At 33.3% G+C, this 14,182-nt stretch overlaps 1 protein-coding gene across 1 annotated transcript; it reads right to left on the bottom strand.

Annotated features, from left to right (window-relative positions):
* Positions 1–7,066: 7,066 nt before the first annotated feature.
* On the bottom strand, positions 7,067–7,610 carry LOC139870852 (uncharacterized). Its single transcript, XM_071858621.1, has 2 exons — positions 7,554–7,610; positions 7,067–7,384 (listed from the first exon to the last, which is right to left on the bottom strand). The coding sequence occupies exons 1-2, from the start codon at positions 7,608–7,610 to the stop codon at positions 7,067–7,069; spliced, it is 375 nt and encodes a 124-aa protein (XP_071714722.1).
* Between the last annotated feature and the right edge of the window lie 6,572 nt (positions 7,611–14,182).

Raw genomic sequence — 14,182 nt, 5'->3', positions numbered from 1 at the left:
AAATATAAGGGAAGATATAAAACCCAACAACAACTCAGAAATCACAAACCGTGGATATTAATACGAATAGCAATATAAAGACACGGTATAATTAAGAATAGTATCACCCCAAGGTAATAGTAGAAGCGAACAGATTCTTCTGGTGGAAGATTGAAAAGAAGGATGACAGAAATGATAATTAGGAAAATATCAAGGATTAGAACTGGATTAAGCATTTTCACAATCTTTTGGATGTATGAACTAAGAAAGAAAGTATAGGAATGGTGAGTATAATGGAACAGAAAAGTTTAATTTATAATGGAAATATCAGACAGAGTAATCGAGGCAGATCACCGTATTTAATTATAGAGATCTTAATCTTCTCATTCGCCGAAGAAACAAATCTCTTAGATTTCGAAGATTTTCTTTAAATTCCTTGAATTCCGAAATTCAACCCCCTACGTCAAAAGTTAGGACGCACCTTATTTTCTAAATTCAAACGTGACTACGTCAAAAGCTAAGGCAAATTTTTATTTTCTCATTTCACTCTTTTGTGATAGCTTCATTTGTGCTCTTCGAATAATCGAATTATTTTATCCATATTACTCGATGATAATAAAACTCTATTTATCAACTCATATTCGTCGTGAAAAACAATTGTATTGTTAGCCATAACCACTTCACTCAAATTTCGGGACGAAATTTCTTTAACGGGTAGGTACTGTGACGACCCGGGAATTTCCGACCAAATTTAAACTTAATCTTAATATGAATCTGACACGATAAGCAAAGTCTGTAATATTGAGTCTCAAAAACTTTGAGCTGTGTTCCTGTATTCATTTGACCTTTGACTATGTCGACGATTCACGAACAATTGTTTGTAAATAAATATGTATATACTTATATATAAATGTAAGTAGATATAATAAATTGAAATTATAAAATATAATCTAAACATTTGAATTAGATATGTAAAATATGATACATAATAATTAAGGATTAATAAATGAATATATATGTATATATGTGAATTCAATACATAAGTAATATTATATATATTGTAATATATATAATTTATAAAGATTAAATATTCTTATTAGTAGTATTATTTTTATTGATATTATTATTATTATTGATGTTATTATTATAAATATTATTATTAGTAATTTTGTTATTTAATTATCAGTATTTTTATTAATAACATATTAATATTTATAAATTAGAATCAGATGGAAACAAATGGTTAGGAAGCAAATCGTACGAAATCTGTCATCCATTATTATCTGCCTTTTTATTTTCTTCCTCAAATTTCTTCTCTGATTGAAACTACCTGTACTTCCTGTCTTTAGTTTGTTACAATTCGATTTCATACATCAATTATGAACCAATCTAGCTATTGCTTTATTTACTCAACCACCTTATACATATTTATTATTGTATTCATGAAGAAAAACAGAAACAAAAGAAAACCCACTTTGATCACGCTAATATCAATCACCACCTTCATCATGTTATCAACCCAAAACCACTATAATCAAAACCTTTGAAAAGCAGTTTGTGATTTGCAGCCATCCATCGAACCAAAAATAACCAATACCCTCAATTGATTTCATGAAATCCAAGACTCAAACTTCTCTCTTCTTGTTCTTCCTTGTGAACCCGATCACCATCTATTATTTCTCATCTTCTTCTATATCTCTCTTGAAAACAACCACCATCAATCGAACACCCTATTTCCAAACCACCTTTCCTCTCTCTACTCTCTCTCTATACACCTTCTCCGTGAGCACCCATGAATAACCCGTCACTTAGATCACCACCATGACCCTTAAAACAACTGTTGCAAATTTTATCTTCCCGTTAATTCTTTATTTTCGTAAATTATCATCTTCACCACCTTAACGACAATCATCACCAATATTATTGATAGATTACACGTTTATTCTCCTATTTCTGTCAAGCCCTTGATTACAACCAAACCCACCTTTTATACTCGATATTGCTATTTTTTTTATTGGCCGACACTTATAAAGAAAAGAACACCAATTGATAAAGTTTATTAAGCTGTTAGTCACACTTGATTTATTTATCCCTCACCACCGAAATGTTTGTGCTTTTTCTTTTATTTTGGGGGCCGACATCTTTATTCAAATATAACTCCACTTGATTTTTTTAGACAGAAAGTAATAATGAACTGTATGATTTTGTTTTGGGGTCAACTTCTACTATCGTTCAAAGATTCCTTTGCCAACCTTTCCCACTTATTGCTTGTTAACTTGGAACTCCCCCTCGAACTGGTTTTTGAGTAACAGCAGCCACGAAAAATCCAAGTGGACATCCACTAACACATAAAATATGAAAAAGCACATGATATACATTGTATATTATTAGTTGTATTGGATGAAGCATGATACAAGGCTTTATCAATCAATATTAATCTTCAACTCGATTACATGTGGAGTAGTATGGCCGACAGCCATTTTTTTTTTTTGCTGTTAACCAATTGTATTTTAAATCACAAACGGGTTCATCAATTTGGGCCGTAACAAGTTAATTTGTTGAGCTACTAGGCTATGTGGACTCATTTAATCTTTTGGGCTTGTGAGGAATATTGGGCCGAAATTCAAAGTGTAATAGGTATTGAGTGATGATGAAAATAGTTTTGGCGATTAAGTTATAAAGATGATGATACGATATGTTGATGCATACGATGATGATAAATAGATGATGATAGATGAGGTTATGATCATGATTTTATATGATACATGAAATTACGAAGAGATTTAATGAGGTAATTATGATCATGAAACAATGATGATTTGATAAATGATGAATGGTCCTGCGTATCGGTTTTGATGAAGAAAAGGAAACAGATTTATAAGGTTTATATATAATTAGGATGGGATAAAAATCAAAAAAAATTGAAATGGCTGAATGGTTAAGGTTGTTTGCGAGTAAGCGGGAGGTCGCGGGTTCAAGCTCGGGGGCTGTGGCGTTTTATTTTTAGGAGCTTGTTTTCTTCAAAGGTTGTATTCTAAAAATTACTTTTACTATTATTATTATTATTATTATTATTATTATTATTATTATTATTATTATTATTATTATTATTATTGTTATTGTTATTATTATTTACATTTAATACTATTAAATATTATTAATAACTATTATGAGTATTAAGAATTAGGATCAAAATTATATAAGTTTATTATTTATTATCTTTTTCATTAAAATTAATATTTTTATTATCATTATTAATATTTTTATTATTAATATTAGTATTAACATTATTAATAATATTTTTATCATTTTTAATATTATTACTATCATGATTATTACTTTTACCATTATTATTATCACAACTATATTATTATTATTATTATCAATATTACTATTAATATTATTATTATTACAATAAAAGTTAGTTATATAAAGATACTCTTAAGAAAATTACCTTTTTATAAATTATTTATTTAAAGTATATTAAGTAAATATATTTTAGTTAATAATGAAACACATGAATTACTAAAAAAAAAAAATAACAGTTATATTAATAATAATACATAAATTTAGTTAACTTCAATTATATGTGTTAATATATATATACATGATATAGGTTCGTGAATCCGAGGTCAACCCTACACTTGTTAAATGACGTCATATGTATTTTTACTACAAAATACAGTATGGTGAGTTCATTTAATCCCTTTTTACCCATTACATTTTTGGGCTGAGAATACATGCAAATGCTTTATTAACTATTTTACAATATTTATATGCGTGAGTTTTATTTGCCCTTTTTTTTACTCTTTATGTTTTTGGGCTGAGAATACATGCAAATGCTTTATTAACTGTTTTACAATATTTATATGCGTGAGTTTCATTATTCCCTTTTTAAATGCTTTCGCAATATATATTTTTGGGACTGAGAATACATGCGCTATTTTTATAACTGTTTTACGAAATAGACACAAGTAATTGAAACTACATTATATGGTTGAATGATCGAAATCGAATATGTCCCTTTTTATTAAGTCTGGTAATCTAAGAATTAGGGAACAGACACCCTAATTGACGCGAATCCTAAAGATAGATCTATCGGGCCCAACAAGCCCCATTCAAAGTACCGGATGCTTTAGTACTTCGAAATTTTATATCATGTCCGAAGGAGGATCCCGGAATGATGGGGATATTCTTATATGCATATTGTGAATGTCGGTTACCAGGTGTTCAATCCATATGAATGATATTTTTTTGTCTCTATGCATGGGACATATGTTTATGAGAAATGGAAATATGAAATCTTGTGGTCTATTAAAATTATGAATTGATTATTTATGATAAACTAATGAACTCACCAACCTTTTGGTTGATACTTTAAAGCATGTTTATTCTCAGGTTTGAAAGAAGTCTTTCGCTGTGCATTTGCTCATATTACATGGAGTCGTTCATGGCATATAGAAGTCAGAACCTCGCAAAGGGACCAACTGCTGAAGACTTCGTCCAGATGGATTAGGACGGGTCCTTTCAATTACGATGTTGACCCAGTTTGATATCCCTTTTTGAATTTCGAATCCTCATGTCTCGACTAGAAAATTTTTACAAATAATAAATTCTATCTTGATTCAGCTGCACCTTCTGAAGGAGAAGCACAAAGTGCTCTTCCGCCTTCCGTTCAGCGTAACACCATAGGTGAACGTAGCTCACAAATCAGCCTTCCGAATTTGGATACAGCCAGCCTATCATCATTTATTTCGGGTCCTCCGGGTAGTTATGCAGATTTTATGAAATATCTTGAAGCAATGGTATCTCCATCGGTCGTCAGCTTTTTTGAAAACTTAACTAAGAGTGATGCTCGCAAATCTCGAGCACAAGGCATTATCTGGAACATTACCTCTGAATTTGACAAATTAAAACGTTTGGAACATTCTGATCAAGTGCACCAAGACAAATCAGATAGGATTGAAAAGGGGGCTGAATTGGCAAAGACTGCTAAACTTGACCTAAATGCTGCTATTTCCGCTAAGCTTGCTACTGAAGCTCGTGCTATTGAGCTAGCATCAAAAGAGAAATGGTATCTGCACAAAATTGAAACGTTGACCAACTCCGAGACAGTCTTAAAAAACAATTGCAGGCGAGCCAAAATGAGACTAGGCGACTTGCTATAGGCATTCCAAAGATTGTGAACAATGCTTTTGCTTCTAAAACTCTAACTAAACCATTTGATGAGTTCATTACCGTTGCGCTAGACGCTGAACGGATAAGGTTTTTGGAAATACTAAAGAAAAATGTGCCCAACTTTCCTAACCCGCTGCCAGATACTTTTACGTCTGAATTGAAACCAGATGTTATTGATAAGGTTAAAGTAATAGGTGAGCAAATAGAAAATTTAGCATTTCCTGAATTGGAAAATGTGTGCAACAATCCTGCTGCATCCGTGGACGACATTTTAAATTTGAAACTGTGATATGTAACATTGTACTATGTTTTGAATATTAATGCTTAAATAGAGATATATTTTATTACTTTGCATTATTTATGCCAAAGCTTTATATGCTTGATTTGTAACAATCAAATATGGTGGCTAGCCATGTATTGTTTTTAGTGTTTTACGTCATGACGGTCGTAGATACAATCTATTGGTTGGATGCTCAACGGAGTTCTACGTCATCCGTTGCCATTTCAACCTTTTGTTTATGATTTAACTTCTGCCACCGAGAACAATCTTCTCTTCTGTGGGCTGGGATAACACACAACTTTGTGACAATTGATTAAAAATCCTTGGTCAGATAGAAATTATGAACATTATGTTATAAGAAAAACTGCTTGAATTCTTATTACTTAAAGATATTTTTACATTTATGATTGCATCTCATATTCATAGTAGCTGATCAGACTACTTGAATATGCAATACTACGCATAAAATTTCTTTAAACTCATTGTGTTCCATGTTCTCTACATCTCCTCGCCGGAGGGCGCTGCAAGGGTATATGACCTATTAGGATGTGCTTGTATGATCTTGTATAGTCCTTCCCATCGTGGCCCTAACTTCCCCTGCTTTGCTTGTCTGCTTGCTTCATTATCCCTTAACACCAAATCTCCTTATTTGAATTGCACATGCCTTACCCTTTTGTTGTAATATTTTTCCATTCACTGCTTAGCGTCCGCTTGACGGATAGCGGCCATAATACGTCTCTCTTCCAACAAATTCAGATTGTCACTCAAAACAGATGAATTGTTCTCAACATCAAATGCCAAAACCCTATGTGTAGGCATACGGATTTTAGCTGGAAATACTGCTTCAGTACCATACACCAAGCTAAACGGCGTTTCACCTGTGCTCCATTTTGGTGTTGTACGGTGAGCCCACAAAACATATGGTACTTCATCTACCCATTTAGTTTGACTTAAAGCCAGTCTAGCCTTTATGCCAGCTACAATTTCTTTGTTTGTTACTTCAACTTGGCCGTTTGCTTGTCGGTGAGCAACATAAGTGAATTTTTGTTTAATGTTTAAATCTTCACACCAACTTTCGAACAGGTTGTCTACAATTTGTTTACCATTATCACTTACAATTTCGTGTGGCAAACCATACCTACACACAATATCATTCCATACAAACTTCTTTATGTTTTCACCCGTTATCCGTGCTAACGCCTTTGCCTCAACCCATTTAGTGAAAAAGTCAATTGCAACCGCCAAAAATCTTGCATTGCCCACACTCCTGGGGAATGGTCCCACTTTGTCAATTGCCCACTTACAAATTGACCATGCAGATGAAACTGAAATTAAATCATATTTTGGCAAAAACTGGACGGTCCCATGCCGCAGACATGCATCACATGCTTTAATTGTTTCTGTTGTATCCCTATAAATTGTTTGCCAATAATACCCTTGCCTCATGATTCATGCCACAATGGTTCTATAACCAGAATTATGTGCACACAAACCTTCATGCATCTGTTTCACCACATCTACAGCTTTTTGTGGTGCTAAACACCTCAAATTAGGACCATTAAAAGATTTTTTGTAGAACACGCCATTCTCCACTACGTAGAGCGGAGCACTTACCTTTATCCATCTTACTTATGTGATGTCGTCTGGTAGTGTTCCGTCCTGCAAATACTTAATATAAGGAGTCATCCAACATGATCCTCCTTCCTCAACGGTTACTATTACTACATTTTCATCAATTGATTTATCCTTCAAAACCTCCATCAAAACTTTTTTATACAAATGGTCAAACGTTAACGTTGCTAATTTGCTCAACACATCTGCTTTTTTGTTCTTATTTCTTGATATCTGCACAACCTCTAAAGTTTCAAAATTCTTGGAAATCTTTTCAACCAACTTTAAATATCGCTTCATTGATATATCTTTTGCTTCAAACGCCCCATTAACTTGCTGTGAAACAATTTAAGAATCCACATAGGCACGTAAATGCTTTATTCCCATCTCAGACGCTATGCGGAGGCCGGAAAGCAATGCCTCATACTCTGCTTCATTGTTAGATGCATAAAAAACAAAATTTTAGTGCACATGTATGTTCTTCTCCTTCTAGATTTGTGAGCACCAATCCTTCTCCTACTCCCTCTTCACTTGATGCTCCATCAGTATGTAACTCCCACATGCAATTATTGCTTTTATCTTATCACAAATAATCTACTTTTTCAGTCGTTTCTAAAAGAAAATCTCCTAAAATTTGCCCTTTGACTGCATGTCTGGGTGAAAAATTAATTTCATACTCCCCCAATTTGATTGCCCATTTTGCTAAACGCCTTGATGATTCTGGGTGTTTCAAAATTTTCTTAATTGTGAAATGTCCCGTTCATATGGATTATAAATGTTTCATATTAATTGGTTTCGTTGCGAGGATTTTGACCTCTATATGAGACGTTTTTCAAAGACTGCATTCGTTTTTAAAACAAACCATAACCTTTATTTTATCGACAAAGGTTTAAAGGATATAGCGTAGATTATCAAATAATGATAATCTAAAATATAGCGTTTACACATGACCATTACATAATGGTTTACATTAATATGTTACAACAAAAGGTAATTTCGAATGCAGTTTTTAAACAATATAATACAAGCATGCTGACTCCAAATCTTGTCTTTAATTAGCATGCAACAGCGAAAGCTCTTAATAATCACCTAAGAATAAACATGCTTTAAACATCAACAAAAATGTTGATGAGTTATAGGTTTAATCTTTATCATAAATCATAATAATAATAATAGGCCACACGATTTCAATTATAACCGAACACGTAACCCGTGTACAAAATAATACGCGTAACCCGCGAATTAAAAATCATTCATATAGTGAACACCTGGTAACCAACATTAACAAAATTGCATCTAGAATATCCCCATTGAAATGTCCCGTTCTTATTGATTAAAAACGTTCCATATTAATTGATTTCGTTGCGAGGTTTTGACCTCTATATGAGACGTTTTTCAAAGACTGCATTCATTTTAAAACAAACCATAACCTTTATTTCATCAATAAAGGTTTAAAAAGCTTTACGTAGATTATCAAATAATGATAATCTAAAATATCCTGTTTACACACGACCATTACATAATGGTTTACAATACAAATATGTTACAACAAAATAAGTTTCTTGAATGCAGTTTTTACACAATATCATACAAGCATGGACTCCAAATCTCGTCCTTATTTAAGTATGCGACAGCGGAAGCTCTTAATAATCACCTGAGAATAAACACGCTTAAAACGTCAACAAAAATGTTGGTGAGTTATAGGTTTAACCTATATATATCAAATCATAATAATAGACCACAAGATTTCATATTTCAATATACATCCCATACACAGAGATAAAAATCATTCATATGGTGAACACCTGGTAACCGACATTAACAAGATGCATATATAAGAATATCCCCATCATTCCGGGACACCCTTCGGATATGATATAATTTCGAAGTACTAAAGCATCCGGTACTTTGGATGGGGTTTGTTAGGCCCAATAGATCTATCTTTAGGATTCGCGTCAATTAGGGTGTCTGTTCCCTAATTCTTAGATTACCAAACTTAATAAAAAGGGGCATATTCGATTTCGATAATTCAACCATAGAATGTAGTTTCACATACTTGTGTCTATTTTGTAAATCATTTATAAAACCTGCATGTATTCTCATCCCAAAAATATTAGATTTTAAAAGTGGGACTATAACTCACTTTCACAGATTTTTTTACTTCGTCGAGAAGTAAGACTTGGCCACTGTTGATTCATGAACCTATAACAATATATACATATATATTAAAGTATGTTCAAAATATATTTACAACACTTTTAATATATTTTGATGTTTTAAGTTTATTAAGTCAGCTGTCCTCGTTAGTAACCTACAACTAGTTGTCCACAGTTAGATGTACAAAAATAAATTGATAAATATTATCTTGAATCAATCCACGACCCAGTGTATACCTATCTCAGTATTGATCACAACTCAAACTATATATATTTTGGAATCAACCTCAACCCTGTATAGCTAACTCCAACATTCACATATAGAGTGTCTATGGTTGTTCCGAAATATATATAGATGTGTCGACATGATAGGTCGAAACATTGTATACGTGTCTATGGTATCTCAAGATTACATAATATACAATACAAGTTGATTAAGTTATGGTTGGAATAGATTTGTTACCAATTTTCACGTAGCTAAAATGAGAAAAATTATCCAATCTTGTTTTACCCATAACTTCTTCATTTTAAATCCGTTTTGAGTGAATCAAATTGCTATGGTTTCATATTGAACTCTATTTTATGAATCTAAACAGAAAAAGTATAGGTTTATAGTCGGAAAAATAAGTTAAAAGTCATTTTTGTAAAGGTAGTCATTTCAGTCGAAAGAACGACGTCTAGATGACCATTTTAGAAAACATACTTTCACTTTGAGTTTAACCATAATTTTTGGATATAGTTTCATGTTCATAATAAAAATCATTTTCTCAGAATAACAACTTTTAAATCAAAGTTTATCATAGTTTTTAATTAACTAACCCAAAACAGTCCGCGGTGTTACTACGACGGCTTAAATCCGGTTTTACGGTGTTTTTCGTGTTTCCAGGTTTTAAATCATTAAGTTAGCATATCATATAGATATATAACATGTGTTTAGTTAATTTTAAAAGTCAAGTTAGAAGGATTAACTTTTGTTTGCGAACAAGTTTAGAATTAACTAAACTATGTTCTAGTGATTACGAGTTTAAACCTTCGAATAAGATAGTTTTATATATATGAATCGAATGATGTTATGAACATCATTACTACCTAAAGTTTAGTAGGTAAACCTACTGGAAGTGACAAGAAATGATCTAGCTTCAAAGGATCTTGGATGGCTTGAAAGTTCTTGAAGTAGGATCATGACACAAAAACAAGTTCAAGTAAGATTTTTACTCGAATTAAGATAGTTTATAGTTCTAGAAATTGAATCAAAGTTTGAATATGAGTATTACCTTGAATAAGAAAGATAACCTACTATATATAACAAAGGTTTCTTGATCTTAGATGATTACTTGGAATGGATTAGAAAGCTTGGAAGTAAATTAGTAAACTTGAAGGGATTTTTGAAGTGTTCTTGAAGTGTTCTTCCTATGATGATTATAGCTTGATTCTTGAAGTGATTTTTGATGAAGATGATGATTAACTACTGGAAAAATACGTTCATAATAGTGTGTGTGTGTGTGTGTGTGTGTGTTGAGAGAGAATTAGAAAGAGAATTGGAAGTGAAATGGAGTGAATGATGAGTGGTAATTGGTGAGTGGTGAGTGGGGTTAAAAGGAGTTCTAGTTAGTTGACTAGCTCATGGTAGAAGTTAAAATTGATTAGTCAAACATGACATAATCAAGAGTGGAATCCCATGCTAGTTCCTATTGGTATATACCCATAGTAAGTACGTTTTGAAGCTGTGTATAATACGGGTAAGAATACGACTAGAATTCTTGATGAAAGAAAAGAATGGGAAAGTAACTGTAACCATTTTCGTTAAGTATGAGTGTTTTGATATATGTCTTGAAGTCTTCCAAAAGTATTTTAATACATCTAAATACACTACATGTATATACATTTTAACTGAGTCGTTAAGTCATCGTTAGTCGTTACATGTAAGTGTTGTTTTGAAACCTTTAAGTTAACGATCTCAATTAATGTTGTTAACCCATTGTTTATTATATCTAATGAGATGTTAAATTATTATATTATCATGATATTATGATATATTAATATATCTTAATATGATATATATACATTTAAATGTCGTTACAACGATAATCGTTACATATATGTCTCGTTTCGAAATCCTTAAGTTAGTAGTCTTGTTTATATGTATATAACTCATTGTTAATATAGTTATGGAGATACTTACTTATCATAATCTCATGTTAACCATATGTATATCCATATATATATCTTCATGTCATTTTTACAAGTTTTAACGTTCGTGAATCGCCGGTCAACTTGGGTGGTCAATTGTCTATATGAAACATATTTCAATTAATCAAGTCTTAACAAGTTTGATTGCTTAACATGTTGGAAAAATTTAATCATGTAAATATCAATCTCAATTAATATATATAAACATGGAAAAGTTCGGGTCACTACAGTACCTACCCGTTAAATAAATTTCGTTCCGAAATTTTAAGCTGTTGAAGGTGTTGACGAATCTTCTGGAAATAGATGCGGGTATTTCTTATTCATCTGATCTTCATGCTCCCAGGTGAACTCGGGTCCTCTACGAGCATTCCATTGAACCTTAACAATTGGTATCTTGTTTTGCTTAAGTCTTTTAACCTCACGATCCATTATTTCGACGGGTTCTTCGATGAATTGGAGTTTTTCGTTGATTTGGATTTCATCTAACGGAATAGTGAGATCTTCTTTAGCAAAACATTTCTTCAAATTCGAGACGTGGAAAGTGTTATGTACAGCCGTGAGTGGTTGAGGTAACTCAAGTCGGTAAGCTACTGGTCCGACACGATCAATAATCTTGAATGGTCCAATATACCTTGGATTTAATTTCCCTCGTTTACCAAATTGAACAACGCCTTTCCAAGTTGCAACTTTAAGCATGACCATCTCTCCAATTTCAAATTCTATATCTTTTCTTTTAATGTCAGCGTAGCTCTTTTGTCGACTTTGGGCGGTTTTCAATCGTTGTTGAATTTGGATGATCTTCTCGGTAGTTTCTTGTATAATCTCCGGACCCGTAATCTGTCTATCCCCCACTTCACTCCAAAAAATCGGAGACCTGCACTTTCTACCATAAAGTGCTTCAAACGGCGCCATCTCAATGATTGAATGGTAGCTGTTGTTGTAGGAAAATTCTGCTAACGGTAGATGTCGATCCCAACTGTTTCCGAAATCAATAACACATGCTCGTAGCATGTCTTCAAGCGTTTGTATCGTCCTTTCGCTCTGCCCATCAGTTTGTGGATGATAGGCAGTACTCATGTCTAGACGAGTTCCTAATGCTTGCTGTAATGCCTGCCAGAATCTTGAAATAAATCTGCCATCCCTATCAGAGATAATAGAGATTGGTATTCCATGTCTGGAGACGACTTCCTTCAAATACAGTCGTGCTAACTTCTCCATCTTGTCATCTTCTCTTATTGGCAGGAAGTGTGCTGATTTGGTGAGATGATCAACTATTACCCAAATAGTATCAAAACTACTTGCAGTCCTTGGCAATTTAGTGATGAAATCCATGGTAATGTTTTCCCATTTCCATTCTGGGATTTCGGGTTGTTGAAGTAGACCTGATGGTTTCTGATGCTCAGCTTTGACCTTAGAACACGTCAAACATTCTCCTACGTATTTAGCAACATCGGCTTTCATACCCGGCCACCAAAAATGTTTCTTGAGATCCTTGTACATCTTCCCCGTTCCAGGATGTATTGAGTATCTGGTTTTATGAGCTTCTCTAAGTACCATTTCTCTCATATCTCCAAATTTTGGTACCCAAATCCTTTCAGCCCTATACCGGGTTCCGTCTTCCCGAATATTAAGATTCTTCTCCGATCCTTTGGGTATTTCATCCTTTAAATTTCCCTCTTTTAAAACTCCTCGTTGCGCCTCCTTTATTTGAGTAGTAAGGTTATTATGAATCATTATATTCATAGATTTTACTCAAATGGGTTCTCTGTCCTTCCTGCTCAAGGCATCGGCTACCACATTTGCCTTCCCCGGGTGGTAACGAATCTCAAAGTCATAATCATTCAATAATTCAATCCACCTACGCTGCCTCATATTCAGTTGTTTCTGATTAAATATGTGTTGAAGACTTTTGTGGTCGGTATATATAATACTTTTGACCCCATATAAGTAGTGCCTCCAAGTATTTAATGCAAAAACAACCGCGCCTAATTCCAAATCATGCGTCGTATAATTTTGTTCGTGAATCTTCAATTGTCTAGACGCATAAGCAATCACCTTCGTTCGTTTCATTAATACACAACCGAGACCTTGCTTTGATGCGTCACAATAAATCACAAAATCATCATTCCCTTCAGGCAATGACAATATAGGTGCCGTAGTTAGCTTTTTCTTCAATAACTGAAACGCTTTCTCTTGTTCATCATTCCATTCAAATTTCTTCCCTTTATGCGTTAATGCAGTCAAGGGTTTTGTTATTCTGGAAAAGTCTTGGATGAACCTTCTGTAGTAACCAGCTAGTCCTAAAAACTGGCGTATGTGTTTCGGAGTTTTTGGGGTTTCCCACTTTTCAACAGTTTCTATCTTTGCCGGATCCACCTTAATACCTTCTTTGTTCACTATGTGACCGAGGAATTGAACTTCTTCCAACCAAAATGCACACTTTGAAAACTTAGCGTACAATTCTTCCTTCCTCAATACTTCTAACACCTTTCTCAAATGTTCACCGTGTTCTTGGTCATTCTTTGAGTAAATAAGTATGTCATCAATGAAAACAATGACAAACTTGTCAAGGTATGGTCTACACACTCGGTTCATAAGGTCCATGAACACAGCTGGTGCATTAGTTAAACCAAACGGCATGACCATAAACTCGTAATGATCGTAACGTGTTCTGAAAGCAGTCTTTGGAATATCATCTTCTTTCACTCGCATTTGATGATACCCAGAACGTAAGTCAATCTTTGAATAAACAGACGAGCCTTGTAGTTGATCAAATAAGTCGTCGATT

The sequence above is a fragment of the Rutidosis leptorrhynchoides genome, chromosome 10, assembly GCF_046630445.1.
Source record: "Rutidosis leptorrhynchoides isolate AG116_Rl617_1_P2 chromosome 10, CSIRO_AGI_Rlap_v1, whole genome shotgun sequence".
NCBI lineage: Eukaryota > Viridiplantae > Streptophyta > Magnoliopsida > Asterales > Asteraceae > Rutidosis > Rutidosis leptorrhynchoides.
The sequence above is the reverse complement of the archived record's forward strand: the minus strand, read 5'-3'. Positions and strand labels throughout refer to the sequence as shown.

Coding starts and splice junctions, on each gene's coding strand:
- LOC139870852 (XM_071858621.1), bottom strand. CDS start 7,610: ATGTGGGAGTTACATACTGATGGAGCATCAAGTGAAGAGGGAGTAGGA. Junction 7,385..7,553: donor AGGGAGTAGGAGAAGGATTG/GTGCTCACAAAT, acceptor ATTGTTTCACAG/CAAGTTAATGGGGCGTTTGA.